Source organism: Notamacropus eugenii, chromosome 3 (genome assembly GCF_028372415.1).
Source record: "Notamacropus eugenii isolate mMacEug1 chromosome 3, mMacEug1.pri_v2, whole genome shotgun sequence".
Taxonomy (NCBI): domain Eukaryota; kingdom Metazoa; phylum Chordata; class Mammalia; order Diprotodontia; family Macropodidae; genus Notamacropus; species Notamacropus eugenii.
Genome location: NC_092874.1, coordinates 478506856 through 478525417, shown reverse-complemented (window position 1 = coordinate 478525417; position 18562 = coordinate 478506856). Strand labels below are relative to the sequence as shown.

Below are 18562 nucleotides of genomic sequence, written 5' to 3'. Positions count from 1 at the left end.
AAATCCTTACATTTCTTTCCAGCCAAATAAAGATGTTTCATGTTGCTCTATTTGCCCTGTGATAGGGGAGCACCAAGCAATTTTGCTTTCATTCTACCCATGTTTTCACCCCCAGAGAAGGCAGCAAACATTTCCCTCATCTTTTGTATCTTCTCTGCACTGAGCAGTCAGCTTCATAAGCAGTGGTTGGCAGTAACACTGGCTGGCAACATTTCCTCAAAACATTTTTAATAATTATTTTTATTTTTAATTGATTCTCAATAAAAACAAATGTATCTAAAAGTACAGGAATGTTTCTTTCTCTCTCCCCTTCTCCTTGTTTTGGTCTCGGAATCACCAGCAGGCGTCATCTCAGAGAGGCCTAAGACAAAGCCGCTTTGACTGCCTGAATTATGGCGTCCTTGTCGATGCCAAACATCTTCAGCAGCTCCGCTGGCTTCCCACTTCTGGGGACACTGGCAACTGCCAAGCGAGTGATGGTGATGCCGGGTTCACCCACAACAGCTGCAGCTACAGTCTCTCCTATGCCACCTGGGGAGATTGGAAAGAGGAGATGGGAGGGACTGAGCCTAGGTCAGTGTAGCAGCATAGGGGAGTGAGATTAGGGAGCCCTTAAGATTGCTGCCAACTCCATAAGCCTATGATCAACAAGTCATCTCAGCACCATCTACCTGGTAATTCCCAGACTCCAAATGGAACCTGTCTTCATGGTACCTCTAAGTCAATCCCATTTTAAAAGGAAAGTAAACCCACTACCAACCGGATTAGCTTTAGGGCATCCCTCTAAGCAAGGGCTAATAAGGAATATGCTGAAATTTGGAGGGGCAAGGATCCCCAAATTCAGTCCATTTCTAAAGTTTCTGGTCTACTCCCCAAGAAGACAAAGAGGCCCTCAGTCCTGCCTCCAGAGGCTCCCCCTAAAAAACCTGACTTACCCTCATAGTAATGGTCTTCCACAGTGAGGATACGGCCATGGGTGGCCCGGGCACTGTCAAGGACAAGTTTCTTATCCAGGGGCTTAATTGTAAAGGGATCAAGCACCCGGATGTTGATCTTTTCTGGAAGCAGAAGACATAAGCAGGTGAATTCCAGGATGGGGAGGTAGCTGTTCAGTTGGCATTCAGTGCCCCCTCCCATCCAATCAGCATTTCCTGAAGCCCAGCAAGTTAAATCAATTTCTAGAATATCCCGTCTGCACCCTTTGGGCCTAGCAAAGTGCCTGCCACACGGAAGTTTAATAAATGCTGGAAGGCCCTGAGAATGCAACTATGGGGAATATCCTTTAATGGGATTTTAGGGGGGGGTATAAGGGATAAAATACTTGAATTGAAAGTAGCAAGTTCAAATTCTGCCTCAGACACCTAGTAGCTATATGACCTGGGCGAGTCAATTCACCTTTCTTGGCCTCAGTTTCCTCATTTGTAAAATGGTGATAATAGCACCTGGCTCAAAAAGCTTGTAAGATCGAATGGAATTCCATCAATAAAATGTCTTTCTTCATATCTCCAGCACACACAGGGCCCCAAACGTAAGTGTTTAATAAATGTGTTGGCTGACTTCATTTCTTCCTCATTATAATTCATGTCACATACATGGAGGGGGTCCAGGCCCTTAATATACCCTCATTCCAGAGTCAATATCACATGACTCATTCATCCCAGTCGGTTGGGAAATTGGCCGAGCCACAACCAGGCCACAGGAAGAGGGCTCTGGTTCTGCCCATGCTCCCCTCATCCTGCCAGCTTCCCCAGACCAAAGTGGGCACTCCCTGGCTCTATGTGGCCTAGTCTGAAAGGTCCTGTCTTCTGACCCTGGGATGGGGAAGAGGTCTAGACAAGCATTCAACTTGACTGACTTGCTGTGTGGCCTTGGACGGGTCACAGTTTCCCCACCTATAAAACAGTAATAACCTGGGCTCAAGTCAGCTCCTGACACCTACTGATCCCTATTCACCAGTGAGGCCATGGAGACTCAGGCTAAGGGCTGGTGGCAGAGCTGACCCCAAGTTCTGTGGAGCTTCTTCTTTTTTTACATCAATTCCAACGAGCTAATGTGTCAATGTGTGCTGACACTCCCTTCATTCATCACCATCACCCAGTCCTCTGCATGAGTCTGTTTGACCAGGGCAGACGATGGCACCAACTGCCACCTTCCATGTTCTAGCTGGCCCGGCTCTTCTGCTTGGAACTATCAATGCTCATGGCTTATGTCAGGCTCAAATTGAGTTTCCCAAACCTTATCTTGTCTCCCAGATCAGTTCTTATTTCCAGTACCTGCCCCATTGCAGTTGGCCACGTGAGCTTCCTTTCCTCTGTGATTGGGTGGTGTTCATCATCCAGTCCCTTAGCTTAGGCTACCTTGCCCTGGGAGCTAGCTGTAGGAGTCTAACTTCCCCTAGGCCCCCACACCATAGGCTATGGCTCCAGAGGGACCCCGTGTGCCAGTCAATCTCACCTTTCTTCAGCTGCTCTGCAGCTGCCAAGGCTTCGTGGAGGGTCACTCCAGCTCCAATCACAGTCACCTGGTCATCTTTGCTCTTCAGAACCACCTGAGAAGGATAATGCCAGGACCAGGATGAGCAGTAGGTTTGGGGTACATGTGTTACCAGGTGACTGAATATCTGGCTGCCCATCTGAGACCTGATGCCAGATTTTTCGGGGAGAAAAGAGCAGAGTTGTCGCTCGGATGAAGGTGAAGGTAGAGCATATCCACACCTCCCCACACCAAGTCAGCAGGGCAGAGACGGAGTACTGACCTTAGCCTGGCCAATCTGGAAGTGTTCATTGTTGTTGTAAATGACTGCATTGTCTGGGCGGCTGGTCCTTATGAAACAGATGCCCTGGATTGGGAACAAAGAAAAGCTTTGTCACAAGAAGTGGGGGGACATCTGGCCTCTGCTCCTTGCTATCTATGTGACTCAGAGCAGTCAGGTGGCTTCTTCATCTGTAAAATCAGGGATTTTAACTTAACGATAAGATCTCTTCCAGCTGCGACTGGTCATAGACTACCATCCCCTCTGATCTGCTTAATTCCTATACATCCTGTAATGATGAGCCTCCTTTGGAAAGTCTTGCCTGGATCCTTCTGGTGGATTATGATCATCTCCCTTAGACTTTCATGGAGTGCTGGCATTCAAGGCCCTCTAGAAGACTGAAAAGGTGAGGGAATATTCAGGTCTACCTGTGGGAACTCAGATTTTTAGCTGAAAGGGAGGGTTAGAGGAGGAGGAAACTGGGACACAGAAAAGTTAAGTGAATGACCCAGGATCACACAGCTAGGAAGTCGTTGAGGCAGGCTTCAAACCCAGGTCTTCCAGACCCCAAGGGCAGCAATGCCCTCAGTGTACTGCCTCACACATTACTTACTGGCTCTCATGAACTGAAAATTCTCACCCACCTGGGCTCCTCTGCCTCGCAAACACCCCTTGCATTTTCCACACTTCTTGCTTTGAGGTCTTGTGTGCTTTCTTTTCTGCCTGTGAATTCCTACCCATCCTAATTTAAATCAAGGGTTCAAAACTTGCAGGCCATGAACTTATTTTTTAAAAATTTTGACCATAATATTTCAACTTCCACTTTGTCATCCCTTTTAATTCATTTGAAAGCATGATCTAAAGGGCCCCATTGGTATTACCACAATGGCAAAGGGATCCAAGAGTCCAGGACCTCCACCTTCAAAAGGCAAATGGAGTCTCCTCTAATGCCCCTGTTTGTCAATGGCTTTTGCCTTCTCTAGAGCATGCTGTTATGTGAACCTTGTGTTTAGGATTCTTGAGGCAAGCTTGGATCACTCCCTCCCTCCCCCTTTCACTCCACCATAAGCTCATGTAGACAGGGACTTCGTGTTCACATTTTATTTCCTCCAGCACCTAGTATGTGTTCTGTACACAGTAAGTAAATGTCTGTTAAACCAAATCTCCAATGAAATGAATATGAATCCACTCACTTCAAATAAAGAGTAAAGTCAGCCCACAAAGGGGAACACTTGAACTGGAACCAGTCTCAATGCCTAAAGGCAAGGGGCTAGACTAGATCAGTCAAGCAAATAGTAGATTAAGCACCTACTATGTGCCAGACAAGTGCTGGGTACTTGGGATATAATGAAGTAGCCCCCATTGGTGCCAGGAAGACATGTCTTGGTCATCTCGAGAGACCATTTCTGGCACTACCAATCTGCTGCCCTTTTCCCTTTGGATAGCCACCCACTCTATAGAAGCAGGAGGCCCTGAAAGATCCATTGCCCCCTGCATTCAGAAATGACCAGGTCAGAGAATCTCCCCTTGAGTCCAGAGATCTCTGGCAACAGAAAGGCCACAACTTCTCTGGGAATTTAGATTGCTTCAAGGAGTGTGATTTCCCACCTCTTGTGCAATTCAATTCTCTTTAGGCTCTGAGGGCCAAGAAGAGAGAGACTCTTCTGAAACAACTTCATTATCAAAGTCCTAAAGCACCCACGTTCTCTTGATGACCTTCCCTTCTGCTCTGGTAAATAAACAAACTAACAAACACAGCCCATAGATAACCAACCTTTGTGTTGGCAGCCAACTCAACCGCTTTCTCAGTAGCCACAGCATCACTGGGGTAAAAGACTGTCCCATTGGGAATGCTCCGGAACATGGCAAGATCTTCAAGCGCCATCTGAGAAGGACCATCTTCACCTGGGGAGGAAAAGAAATGTCTGAAAAAAACAGGGAAAGCTTTGTCTAGAATGACTGCTCCTTGGCAATCAATCTCATTTGCCTTCCTACTAGGGAGTACTGCATTCTTTGTAGTTGTATCCATCACACCAGGTAGCCCAGGAGGTCACATTGATTGACTGATCTGTTTCATTGAATGATGCCCCTTTTCCTTACCCAGAGTGACTGTCAATCTACCCCCAATCCCTCTCACCTCTTTCAGCCTCTCTACCCACACAGATGCCCTCATCCCTCTTCAACCTGTCACCCACAGTTGCCAAAATGACTTTCTTACAGCATAGGTCACCTCATTCTCCCTGCTGCGTATGCTGGGAGATGTAATCGCTGAGTTTTAAAAACTATTTGCATTGGCATTTTAACTAGATACAAGTGTGAGTAGAAGGAATTTTTGGTGAGATAACTCCCTCCACTGAAGCACATCAACAGCTTCTAGCCTACAAGAAGAGTTGGCTATGGCACCGAGAGTCCAGTGTCACACAGCCAACATCTCAGAGGTAAGACCTGAACCCAGGTCTTCCTGCTCTCAGTAACTGTCCTTTTGTTACAAGGGAGGGAAGACCCATGCTCCTAGGAAATGGCTGTAACAGACCAAAGATATTGGTGCAGCTTTAAAAGCCACCAGCAAGGCCTGAGACAAACGTGGCTGAGCAGCTCACCAATGGACACCCCACAGTGCGAGCCACACAGGTTGATGTTGCTCTCAGAAATGGCTGCCATACGAATCTGGTCAAAGGCCCTGGTGAAGAAGGCGGCAAAAGTGCTGCAGAAAGGCACAGTCCTGTCCCGTGTGGCACATCCCACGGCAATGCTCACCTAAGGAAAGGAACACAGGATCATCGCTATATCAAACTATCTGGAAGGACTTCAGAGCCAACCCACTCCTTTTCCACTTGTCATAGAAAAAACTGACTACCCAGAAAGTAAAGGCAAGTAAGGGAAGTAAAGGCAAGTAAACACACTCCCCAGCATGGGCCAGGTCTATCAGCAAATACCCTTCCCAGTGAATGACTTCTTAGAGACCCTGCAATTCACCTCAGAACAACAGGAGAAAGGGGCTTCCTGGGGCTATCTACTGACACACTCTCAAGTCTTTGGTTGTCCAAGCCCCCAGACCCCAGCCCCAGCAAGCAAGATGACCCTGGCAAGTACTTTAGCCTTTAATTTCACTGCACATGCTTAGATGAAGCTGATGTTTCTCCACGAGGTCATTTTCTTTCTACAGATCCCAACCTACAAAACCTTACCAATGAACAAGCCCCTGCTGTTCCTGTTGCAGTGTCCACTTTTGACTCCTATACTTAAAGCTAACAAGAATCCTAGAAGTCCTGAAGTCCTTCGTGCAGATGAGGAAATGGATGCCCAGAGAGGATAAGTGATTTGCCTGAGGTCACACGGTAGTTAGTGGCAGAGACCAGATTCCAACCTAGAACTTCAGTCTCCCAAATCACTGGGGTTGTGCAAAGGGCTGACCTATGAAATTGTAGTCTTCCTTGGAGGACAAATTAGGCTCGTGAGGGGGGCTGAAAAGGTATATGACCATGTCAACTAACATTTGACTAAAAACACATCCTACTATGTGCCAGGTACTAGCAACACATCCTACTGTGTATCAGCTGGATTGGGCAAAATGACCTAACCCCCTCAACCCTGGGAGTCTGAGAAATATTCACTTCAGTTTGAAACAAAAAGTTCCCCAAAAGCCATTAAAGTTACTTGAACTTTTAAAACACAGTCACATGCAGATGTATACATATATATATACATGCACCACCATGCATGCAAACACATGTATGTGTTGCCTATGTAGTTCAAACCCTGACTTTGCCACTTACTACCTGTGTCCTTGGGCATCCATTTCCTCATCTATAAAAAAAGGTGAGAATAGATATATTGACAAGCTTCCTCCAAAGACTCAAGAGCCTTCCATAATGCTTCCAGCATTCCCAGATCTATGCCTACACCCCACCGCTGCCCTGTCCCCAGGGACCCCACCTTCCATCGAGGGATCCTAGGAAGAGCCCACACTACTGGTAGCACAAAAGATCTGGCTGCTTTTCTCTCTCCAACCTCGTTCCCTGACCACCACCCATTCCTCGGTTTCTCAGACCTTCAGACTGTGGCTCGAGGCCCTCCCTAAGTCCCTCCCTCCCAGAACAATCTTAGGTTCCTTGACTGTCCTTTGCTCTCTCCCAGACCTACCATGTTCTGTTCTGCAATGAAACACTCAATGAAGCGATTGGGATGCTCCTTCTTAAAGAGTTCTGAGAAGGTAGAATTCTTGGTGTCCCCATCCAGGGCAATCACACGGTCACTGGCATGCCCAAGTTTGGCCAGGGCCATGCCATAGGCTTTGCGGGTAGCTAACTGGTAAGAGGGAAAGAATCCATAGTGGTTATTGTCATCCACCCTGGACAATGTCCTAGTCACTATTGGATCTGTGTGCATGGACCCTTCCTTCAGGAACAGGAGAAAAGTAAAACAGGATGAGAAATAATGCCAGGTCACATTTCTCTTTTGCCTACAAGGAAAGTGGGAGATATGGCTGCTTCTTTTGGGAAGGTGCACTCTCAAATTAACAAGGACTGCTGTCTGCATGGTACCTTCTACATGGTCTCATCTGATGCTTATGGCACTCAGGAGATGTAGATGATGGCAGGGACAACTGCCCACATTGTACGTGAGACATGATATGTAAACTCAACTTGTCTGTGTTGAGTTTTATCCTCTGCCACACTCAGTCTTCTGCCTAACATTTGTCTCTCCCCCAAGTGCCTCACTAGGTGCTAGTCACCTGTTACTGCTCATTCTTCAACTGAGGGGAGAAAAGCAGCTCTATTATTCTTCCAAGACAGGAGCTTGGGAGAATGAGAGCTCCCTAGGGGAAAAGACAGTTTCAAGTCTCTCCAGTTCATAGAGAATCAGAGCTTTCAATGTTGGTGGGGTTACCTTGAATTGCCAGTGCCTGTAGACGTTCCCCCCCGCACTTGGCAGGTGTGCTGTACCAGTCTATCTCTAGGGGTATGTGACAGACTTGGACTATATATTCCTCCCCCACGAATGAGGTTCCTTCTTCTACCTTGTCTCCAAGTTTGAAATTTGGGGGAGATGGCATCCGGATGTTGGCGATATTCACAGTGGGGGCATCTTCTTTGGGGAGGGTAGCTAGAATCTTCTTCTTGCTTTGGATTTGGCTGTATATTTCCTCGATGACCTGTTCTGCCATGTTTTTGGGAAGGGGCTTCCCATGCCAAGATTCCTTATCTTCCACACCTGTGGTTGAGGAACAGGATAAAAAGGAAAGAGTGAGGCAGAAGTTCCCCCAAGTGCGCTGCAGGATGGGCACACTACCTGCCATCACAAAGCTCACAGCAAGTTGAGCTAAGTGAGCAGCTTGGTGTACTGGAAAGATCGTAGGGATTGGACGGGTGGGAACTTAGCTCTGCTCCCACTAGCTGTGTGACCCTGGTTAAGTCATTTACTCTGAGTTTGTTTCCTTCTCTGTAAAATGGAGGGATTTCTTTTTTTCTGGTTTTCTGATTTTTTGCCAGAAATGTGCTTTGTGCTGTAAAACCCCACAGAAATGTGGAGTTATCGTCATCCATCAGCAACCGAAATCATGTGAGTGTTTCACTATGACCCCGGAGCCCAGAATACAAGCGCTTAATAGACGTTTGATAGGCTAGATGACATTGTCCTGAGCAGTACAAGAGAAGGAGGAGGAAGCAGAGATGTATGACTGCCTTCAAATGGCTTCCAGAAGAGGGAGGGAGGGAGGGAGGGAGGGAGGGAGGGAGGGAGGGAGAGAGGGAGGAAGGGAGGAAGGAAGGAAGGAAGGAAGGAAGGAAGGAAGGAAGGACGGGAGAGAGAGACAAAAATGCAACATTCCTGTGGGGACCAAGAAAGGCTTCATGGAGAAGCTGAAACATGAACCAAGCCTAGAATCAGACACTGAGAGAATGTGCTCCAGGCATGGGAAACCACCTGGGCAAAGACCCAGAGGTAAAAGATGGATGTCTGTCTAATATATACTATTCCAGGAGTTCGGGCAGGAGACAAATCAATGTGGATTTGGGGAGGGGGGAGCAATATCAGGGAAGGCCTGAATGAGAAAACCAGTTGCTTCAACCCTTCCATTTCCACTATCCCATGCTTCAAACTGGCCATGAATTCCTATTAACATTTGCCTTCTGTCCCTTCTATCCTCTCTGATGAGGCATGGGGCCTCATCTCTTTTTGCTAAGACTTTAGTAAAGCCTTCTTTTTCTTCCTTCTCCATCTCCAGCTTCCACTCTGATCATGCCCCCCAGACATCTGCCTGATCTAGGATTCCATCCACTATGTCACCCAGCTGTCTTAGTATCACTAAGATTTGTTGGAATCCAAGTCATGATAAAAAAAAAAAAAAGTACAGCAATGGATGGACGCAGATGTTCCGATGGAATGTCACATAAGGGACAGTAGAACAGGCCCAGCAAATCTAAGAGATACTACATTGAGGAAATCCATGAACCTGGAGGGAAGCAGAGTGGAGCCCATCTGAAAAAGCAAGCTCATGATGAGATTATGCTGCTGACTACTGGCCAAGGGGAAGAAATTCAGTTCAATTATCCGGGTCTTTGGCAGTTCTTTCTGAACATCTGACAGTCCTGACTTTCAAAATATCATCCAACCCTTTCACTTTGCAGAGGGGAACACAAGTCTAGAGAGTGTAATGATAGCCAGTGTCCCACAGCTGGTTAGTGATGGAGTTCAGACTAAAAACCCAGGCCTCCTGGTGCCCAGCATGGTGCCATGATGACCACCACAGACTATTTGGAGGATGGGGTGGAGAGGGCAGTGCATGTACAGGCATGTGAGTATGTGTGTTTACAGTCTGGAAGATGATGGATGAGAACAACCATGTGTGTCTTATCTCTTGAACTAGACCTGTAGGTTCCCTGAGTGTGTTTTCTCTAAGTCCCACTCACTGTTCTATGAGACAGATCAAGAAAAGATCTCTGCCCCAGCCCCAATCCCAGACAGCTCCCAGAGGAAGCTTGGCTTTCCATGGGCTCCAAGGAGAAGGAGGCCATTGGCACAGGGGAAGGTGTCCCTCACCTGAGATTCCTCTGCCCTTATATGTCTTTGCAATGACAGCCAGTGGCTTATCCTTGCCCTGGTCAAAGACCTTGCAGAGTTCTTCCACACTGTGTCCATCCACGACCATGACGTTCCACCTATAAGACCACAGAAGAGAGCAGGCCCATGAGATGCAAAGAGGGCTGACTGAGTTACAATGACAGAAACAGAAGAAAGGTATTTTTCCCCTGTCTCTAAGTGATAAGGCACCATTTTTATGGATCAGGTTTGTATTAAGGCACACTTGAACAGGTTTGTAACAAAAGGATCCTTCATTTTGTTCCACAGGAGGGACTCAACCCTCCCCAACCAACCTCATAAAGGGGGCTCTCTCTATCATCCTTCTGGTGTCCTTAGTCTAGACTGAGGGTCTAGAGTAGGAACAGAAGGCCTAGAGAGGCCAGCACTCAGCCAGATGACAGCAACAGCAGGATCTGGAGGGTTAGGACACTTTCCCCAGTTCTGGCAAAGTGACAAGGAAAGGGACAAGATCTACCCTACCAAATTCTTTGCTTCATGCCTTCAATGGCCAAGCATGAAAAAGCGGAGGGGGGAGCATTGAAACGTCCTAATTCCTAGCCCTACGATGCTTTCCTGCCCAAAAAGAAGCTGGCCAATGATAGTTTCTGCCTGTTTTCTAAGAGTCCCTCCCTCTTCAAATTCATCCTGAATATCATTCTGCTCTTTGTGGCATTTGACACAAAGATGAGGGACATAAGAGTTTTAGAAATGACATGGAGAGCCCCCCCAGCTCCCAGCAGATGGCCCCATACATACCCAAAGGATTCACATCGTTTCTGGTATACTTCCATGTGATGCTGCAGTGGTGCTGGGTCACTCTGGCCCAGCCGGTTAATGTCAAAGATGGCAACCAGGTTGTCCAACTTGTAGAATCCCGCAAAGGCCATGGCCTCCCACACGGAGCCTTCAGACACCTCCCCATCACCCAGCAAACAATAGACACGGTAACTGGAAAACAAAAGGACGCATCAGTGTCCACAAAGGAGAAACAGAAAAGAGCGAAGAAGGGTATGCCAGGCTCTCCAAGGCAGAATTGAGCTTTGGCACAGTAAGTGACAGAGCTGGGGGGAGGTTCAGGGTTCATCATTCTGTTCTACAGAGGAGGAAACGATAGGACCTCCAAGGTCATACTGCCATCACCATTTCCCAAAGGAGGCTCAGAGGTGGCCATGACTTGCTCAGTGACCGCTGGGCAAGGGTTAGTGATAAGCCAGATGAATCCTGCTTTCTGGGCACAATCCCCCACCCTCAATGGAGTCACTTTTCTCCCCCTCTTCCTTCCTTTATTATAGATAACAGATTATAACCACTTCCCCAGTGCCTAGAAGCTCTCTTCCTTCTCTGTTCGAACCTATTTTCAGCAAACAGGCTAAAGTCAGCCTCTCAGCGAGATCAAAATTCCTGAGAACATTACCTTCCCCAGGTGCAGCAGTTTAATACACAAACAGAAGTCAGGGGAACAGAGCAATCCCACAAAACAGGAGATGGGAATGTGTGCAGTAAACAGTTTTGCCTGGAGCAGTAACATAACTGCAGATCCAAGCTCTGAAAGCAAGCTCAGTGTCCACTCCCATTTCATCAAACCCACCTCACTTTACAAAGGAGGAAACTGAAGGCTGCTCAGGGCAATAGAATTATTTGCCCAAAGTCACAGGAGTGGTACACATATGGCCTCATGGGAAAGTGGATCAGAGATCACAGTGGGCCCCACTGTCTCACAGGAGGCAAGGAGCCCCTGATAAAAAATATAGGAGGAATTCAACTTGATGAGTCTGGGTAGAGGAGACCAGCTAGGAGACTCTTCTCACCCAGAAGAGCCTAAACCCAGAGCAGCTGCAATGGGAGAAAAAATAAAAAACAGAGCTCTCCCCTTTCTGCCCTCGGGACAAATTGAGGAATTGGTGGTATGCCTGGCCAGGCTAGGCAGTAATAGAAGACTCTCACAGAAAGCAGCCCAACTATTTCCTTCATTTCATAAAGGCCCAAGGGCCTGGGCCTGGGAGGGTCAGGGATTAAACACAACTAGCTCCTTCCACAGACAGATGGCATAGCACCTTGTCTTCTACTTAGCCTGGCCTAAGGCCTAAAGTCACCACCCAGGGACTCAGTCAGAGTGGGTCTTCTTAGCCCCAAGGCTCCTCTAATTGCTAGGCCACTGTTTCTAGTGCGCTCCAAAGCAGCAGCCCATAAGAACAGTTCTATGTCTCTTGTAGCTAATAATACCCAGAAGTGCTAAGAAGGGGCCTAAAGATCCTCAGACCACAGATTTGGAGCTGGGAGGTACCCCAGAGATGATCACATCCCACCCCTTCATTTCAAAGCCAAGTATTAGAAAGATTGTCAAGCCCTGTGAAGGCCCTAGTCTGGACAGGGGGGAGGGAACAGCACAGCCCATGCTGAGACAGATCCCTTAACAGTCACAGTGATTCAGCAATATTGCTGTCTGGGTCCAGGGCTGGTTCACTGGTGGGTGTGTCCTTCACTCTAGTAAACTTCAGGAAACCCATTGGGACATTCTCTTTTCTCAAGAAAGAGCAGGTTCAGAGTCCTAGAACAGGCCTGGACAGGCATGAAAGCCCCACTCCTACTCACTGGCACACAAGGTAATGGCTTTCTTTGCCTCACTTCTCTAGAAGAGCCTCCGTGAACCCCCAGTCCATTACCTAAGAACCTCTTATCTAGAGTTGGCTCCAGGGCCAACAGTTAGCTATCTCTTGCTTAACAGTGGCCCATGATAAGCAGAGTGCTTTTTCCGGATGGAGAAAGGCTGAAGGAGGTAACCAGGCATGGCTCTGGCTTGAGTCAGTGTTCACTCTGGCTCTGCTCAGACACACTGGCAGACAGCTAGCTGCCTATGCCCCCATTCCCAGGACCTGGGCTCACCCCAAAAACAGAGCTGAGGAAGAAGAGAAAATGGCCTTATCTGAATGCAGGCCCCTGGGCCCCAAGGCCAATGGCAGTCTCTATCAGAGGCTCCTGCTAGATGGAACTCCTGGGCACCACTGTCTTTTCCACATGAGCCCTCAGCTTCCAAAGCCTTTCCTCAAGGCATTCACTTATTCACTGAGCACAGAGAAGTAACTCCCAGAGACAGAGCCTGCCCAGGGCAATTGCTAAGGGTCAAGATGTGCCATGAGGAATTTCTATCTGAGCTTGAGTCTGCCTCTGAGCCCAGGTGCAGTTCCCAGATCTGGCTGGTTGCCACCATTTTGTGCAATGTCCCATGAAAAGATCATTTGTTAGACACACCTTTCCCAGCAGTTCCTTTAAATGTCAAACAAAGTCCTCTCTCCTTCATGGGAAATCGCATCCTAAGACCACAGAAAATGATGAACAGTCTTCTAGGTCAATGTCAAATAAAACCCCTTTCTAGCCATGAATCATGAGATGGTATCGCCTAGCAATACTAAAGGTGTAGGGCTCCATAAACCCTGGCTGATATACCAGAGAATGGAGAACTACCTCGCAAACAAAGAGCACAATACACATGAGCACAAAGAGATCAGCCTGCGTGCTGAAGCTCTCCTACCTATCTCCTTGCCCCTTAGACTGACCAGTTTAACGGACATGTCTGTGCTGACCACTGAACACCTACTATATGATGGTCATAGTATTTTCCAAGCCTATACACAGCCTGGCACTAACTGCCAGGTTCCATTTTTAGGTGCCAGACACCATTTTTAGGTTTATTAGCTCAATGGTTAGGACACTCCAGCATGGTTGAGTGAGAAAAGCACCAAACTGGGAGTCCATGGGCCAGGCCTGTGTCTTCTGGCTTTTCCATTTGCTATCTGTACACCTTGGGCAAAAATAGTAAGGGGACTGGACCAGGTAATAGGGATGGTCCCCTTCCAACTCCAATCCTACTGAGTGCCAGGCATACAAATGTCAAGAATGAGACAATCTCTTTTCCCAAAGGCTGAAAGTTCATCCTCATATGAAATTGCAATGTTTTCCCAAACCAACCAGCTGTGGTCAGTCATCATTCTAAGGCACGTCACTGGGCAAGCAGAACTCCAAGACATAGTGTAAATGCCAGAACAAGCAGAGAACTTTGCACCCCCAAATGTAGGTGGAGCTGAATGACTCCGGGAAGCCCATCCCCAAAGCTAAAGAAATAAGAAATAAAAGAACTCTGCTGAGGATAGGTGGGCAGGGAGTGGCATCATTTCTGTGTGCCCATCCTTTGGGCTGTCCCTGGACTTAGGACCAGCTCCTACATCCCATCCCCTCGCCCTCATTTTATTTGGGAGGTTTGAGCCCTTGAATTCTCAGTGGTGAAGGCCATTCATTCCTCCCTCTACTGCAGATCAGCAACTCAAAAATTTTGGAGAGTTGCCTGGGACAGAGAGAAGTGAAATTGCACAGCTAATGAACACCAAAGGCAGGACGGACACCCAGGGTACCCTGCTTCCAAGGTTGGCCTTCCATTTCCTATAATAGCTTGCCTTTTCCAGCCTATAGGGCATCATAACTCATAGGTATTCCAAGGTACCCCATGCTATGCATTTTTCACTCAGTGACTAGTAAGTGCCTGCTCTCTGGAAGGCCCCATGCTAGGCACTATAGGAAGATACTCTGAGCCTCAGTTTCCTTCTCTGTAAAGTGAAAGTTGGCCTTGATGGCCTCTTAGGTTCAGAGGAGAGTGACTTGCCCAAGGTCACAGGACTAGTAAATAACAAAACCAGTATTTGAACCCAAATCTTGGATTCCAGATGCTCGAGAACACAGGACCATGATAAGTCTTGGATTTATCTTATAATTCACTGATTTGCAGTTTGGTTGCTTTTTTTTTTTTTAATAGATTTCCCCATTGTGAAGCCAGAGCAGACAGCTTTCCTGGTCTACATGTTTCCCATGCTCTTGAGGGCAAGAGTGGGGGAAAATGTGCTGTTTTTCTCTTGGTTGACAAGAGACAGCTAATGGATACTTCACCATCCAAAGACGATGACCTTTGCCTATTTCTGGCAATGCAACCATGATCTGCAGTCCCTTCTTTGACTGAGACACTACCCAAGCTTATCAGTTACTGATGTCACAATGCCAGGAATTTTAACTCTGGTCTACAAGCAGAGCAGCAAACAGTGAAGGTTACAATGGAGGCCACCAGGCATCTTCTCCAACCAAGACAGCAATCAGTTCTGCCACTCTGGACAGAGGGTCAATGTTGCCATCCATCTAGCATGGGACACCAGATGGAGAATGTGGGCGTCAGAGAAGACTCAGGGGAGTCTTCAAGCTTCAGGAAAAAGGGAAAGGAAAGTGAAACGGAATTTTGACAAGTTCACCCCATAAAGGAAAAGTAGAATATTACCTGGCTTTGTCAAAGTATTTGCCTGTGTAGGCCATTCCACATGCTGCTCCAAGCCCTTGACCCAGGGAGCCAGTAGCCACATCAGTAAAGGCTTGTTTCTACAATTAGAGAAAGCAACAGGTTATAAGAAGGAGTGGAGGCAGTGTGGTGCATTGGGAAAGGCACTGGGCCTGCAATGGGCTTTGGTTGGACTAGATACCTACTGGGTTCCTTTCTTAGATCAGGAGATAAGGCCTGGCTCTGCCCCCACCTACCCACCACTGTCTTGGTTGATGCTGGATTACTTCAAGTCCATCAACTTCCATTCAACTCAGGAAGCAGCTAAAGACCTAAGCATGAGCATCACCCCATCACTCTCTAATGAGGCAAGTCAGCCATATGCTGAGACAGACTAAAGGGGATCCCAGGCAGTGCTACAGGGTCCCAAGATGTACAGGGATCTACAAGAAGTCAGATAGCATTGTGCCTTTGTTTTTGTCCAAATTCACCAACATAAGGAAACTGAGGTGAAGAAGCCTCCCAAATCAACTCCTAGTCATCATAGCGAGTGAAGTGGTTTGGTTTGCCCAAAGTCACACAGCCAGAGTATATCAGATGTGGAACTGGGGCCCAATTCTTCCTAACTCCAAAGCCAGCTCCCTGTTCATTATGCAGTTTTCAACTATGACTTCCATATACTTTAAATTTTTTCCCCATCCCTCCCCTCTCCTTCCCCAAGACAGCATGCAGTCTTATATGGGTTCTACACATACATTCTTATTAGACACATTTTCACATTAGTCATGTTGCACAGAAGAATTAAAACGAATGGGAGAAACCATGAGAAAAACCAAAAAACAAAACATAACAAAGGCGAATTTAGGGTTTGGGAATTTAACTGTGAAGGACTATGTCTATCAGAAACAGTCCTCGCACCCTGTGGCTGTTACTGTGTATAAGGTTCTCCTGGTTCTGATCATTTCACTCAGCATCAGTCCATATAAGCTGGAGAAAAATTCTTAAGGGACAGGGACAGTCCCCTGAAAGAGGCTACACACTGTATCCACTGGCCCTCAGCTGGAGGCAAATCAAGTTTTACAACAAGAGTTAGAAAAGCTACAACGTGGCTCCCTGCGGGGGAGAGCACCACTGTCTGCCTGTGTCCCTGCTGGCACAGCTGCCAAAATGATGCCCTCAGCTTGAGGGCGCAGCCTGTTTTTCATTGTCTTTAAAACTTCCTTTCTGTAGTTCAGTCATTTCAGTCACATGCAACTCTTTTCTTAGCAAAAATACTTTGATACTTCCTTCCCCAGCTCCTTTACAGATGAGAAAACCGAGGCAAGCAGGGAGAAGTAACTTGCCCAGAGTCACACAGTTAAGAAATGTCCTGAGGCTGGAATTGATCTCAGGGAATTGAATCTTCCTGGTTCCCAGCCTAACCTCAATTCATTGCACCCCTAGCTGTGTGACTAGTTGCATACAGCAGATGTTTATTGGATTGGATGGAATAAGTAGACAAGCCATCCATTCATCTCCACAGCAGAGACCCACAAGATGGCTTGGCCAAACCAGAGTCCAAAGCCCCATCTTTTGTCACACTTTGGCAGTGGGTAGAGTTGGCCCAAGAGGACTTGGTGTGGGTAACAAAAGATAAGCTTTGATCTCTAATGCTCAGAAATACTCTCCAAATGGGTTTGTGCTCTGAAAAGGACAAGATTTCCAGAGAAGCCCAATGAGCCAGAAATTCAAGCATTTGGAGTACCGTACAGGAGCCATAGGTAGCAAAGGAAGGTCCCCTGGCCTAGGCTCCACTGAAAATCTCACTGAAAACGATTGAATTTTCCCATTTCCCAAGAACAAAGGCTGGGGCTGGAAGGAGCCTGAGGCATCTTTTGAGTTCCACTATCCTAACCACATTGTGTCCAAAATCCCACAGGTCAGTGAGAAGGGGAGTCAGAATTTGAACCCAGATCTTGAGTCCAAATCTAGCACTCTCTATAGTAAAATATGCCTTCTTTATGATGACCAGGTGACAGTGGGGAATCAAGGACCACAGATTGGGAGGGACATTAGAGGCCCTAAAATCATGGTTCATCCTCTTTTATGAGATCTGTTTAAGGTAGCGTGCATAGCTTAGCAGCAAGGGGAAGATTTGAACCCTTGGTGGGGGCAGGGAAAAAGAGAGACATCAAAATAGCAGAGTCTGAATTTTTCTCACCCATAGTCATGGGTAATGGCCTTCAAACCAAGGTCACCTTCTGGTGCCAGTTTCAGAATGTAGGCAGGGTCATCCTTTTCAGACCAGGATCTGACCCTCCATCCAGACTCACACCATTTTCCAAATGAAAATGCCTATGTCTGTCTTGTTCTAACCCCAAGTTGGCTTGCTTTACTTGTATCTCTGTAAGGAGGGCAGAGAGGGCAACCCCAAAGTGCACACTGGGAAATGGGACATTTCAACAGAAGTCACTGGGCTACTCATTCCCCTCACCACCACCATCCCCACCACCCTGCCGGACACTTACAGGGACTGGGTGACCGTCTAGAATGGAGGTGATCTTCCTCAAATTCAATAGCTCAGCCTCTGGCAGGAAGCCAGCCTCTGCCCAGACTGCATAGAGGATGGGAGCTGCATGACCCTGGGAGGAACAAGAATGAATTCGCATAAGAGTGGGAGCAGGAGAAGGAGAGGATGGAGGAGAAGAAAAGGGAGGGAGAAGGGGAGGGGAGAGGAAAAGGGACGGATGGGTAAACTAAAATGGATACTGGAATATTAGGGGAGTAACACTGATATATCTGCCTGGGGACAGCTGTTTCTTACCTTGGAGAGCACAAAGCGGTCATTACTGGGGTCCCTAGGGTCCTGGGGTTTATACTTCATGGTATGGAAGAAGAGGACCGCCATGATCTCTGCCGCACTGCAGCATGATGTGGGGTGACTATAGGCCAAGGAAGAGACAACCAGAGGTCAGTGAGCTGCCAATGCTTCCAACATTGCTTACCCCAGAGCCCACATGTGGAGGCCCAGATTTCCCTTCTAGTTTAACATTCACTTTGACACTAGGGTGGGGGGTGGAACAGGACCATAAAGAGTTACCATAAAGAGCCTGAGCCTTTGTAGCTGCCTGAGATTCTCCACTCCAAGGTCCCTTGGACCCACAGGAGAATGGAGTCTGAGATACAATGGACAGCAACCTACCCTGAAACAAGTCATCCTTTCAAGGCCTTTACCCTTCTTACCTTAGCCCCAAGGAGCTCTTTGAACCATGACCTGAGGTTGGTGGAGGCCCCCCAACTGGGATTCTGGGGGAACCAGAATGTGAAACAATGAAATCATACCTTACTCCTTCTTTGCAGAGGTGGGGGATTATGGGGGGAGAACATAGCATATACCTTGAGACTCAGTTGGTCTTGGACTGTTAACCCTCCTCTTT

At 47.5% G+C, this 18562-nt stretch overlaps 1 protein-coding gene across 2 annotated transcripts in view; it reads right to left on the bottom strand.

Moving 5' to 3' along the window:
- Window positions 1-211: 211 nt before the first annotated feature.
- Window positions 212-18562, bottom strand: part of TKT (transketolase) — a 31482-nt gene continuing 13131 nt past the window's right edge. For both annotated transcript variants that reach the window (XM_072599066.1, XM_072599065.1), the window contains exons 2-14: window positions 17950-18067; window positions 17654-17767; window positions 15150-15247; window positions 10592-10783; window positions 9794-9912; window positions 7773-7966; window positions 6896-7060; window positions 5353-5509; window positions 4527-4657; window positions 2756-2839; window positions 2455-2548; window positions 936-1058; window positions 212-531 (exon numbers count right to left, since the gene is read on the bottom strand). In XM_072599066.1, coding sequence (XP_072455167.1) covers window positions 362-531; window positions 936-1058; window positions 2455-2548; window positions 2756-2839; window positions 4527-4657; window positions 5353-5509; window positions 6896-7060; window positions 7773-7966; window positions 9794-9912; window positions 10592-10783; window positions 15150-15247; window positions 17654-17767; window positions 17950-18067 — 1759 coding nt within the window. In that variant the 3' untranslated portion in view covers window positions 212-361. The remainder of the gene's footprint in view (window positions 532-935; window positions 1059-2454; window positions 2549-2755; window positions 2840-4526; window positions 4658-5352; window positions 5510-6895; window positions 7061-7772; window positions 7967-9793; window positions 9913-10591; window positions 10784-15149; window positions 15248-17653; window positions 17768-17949; window positions 18068-18562) is intronic.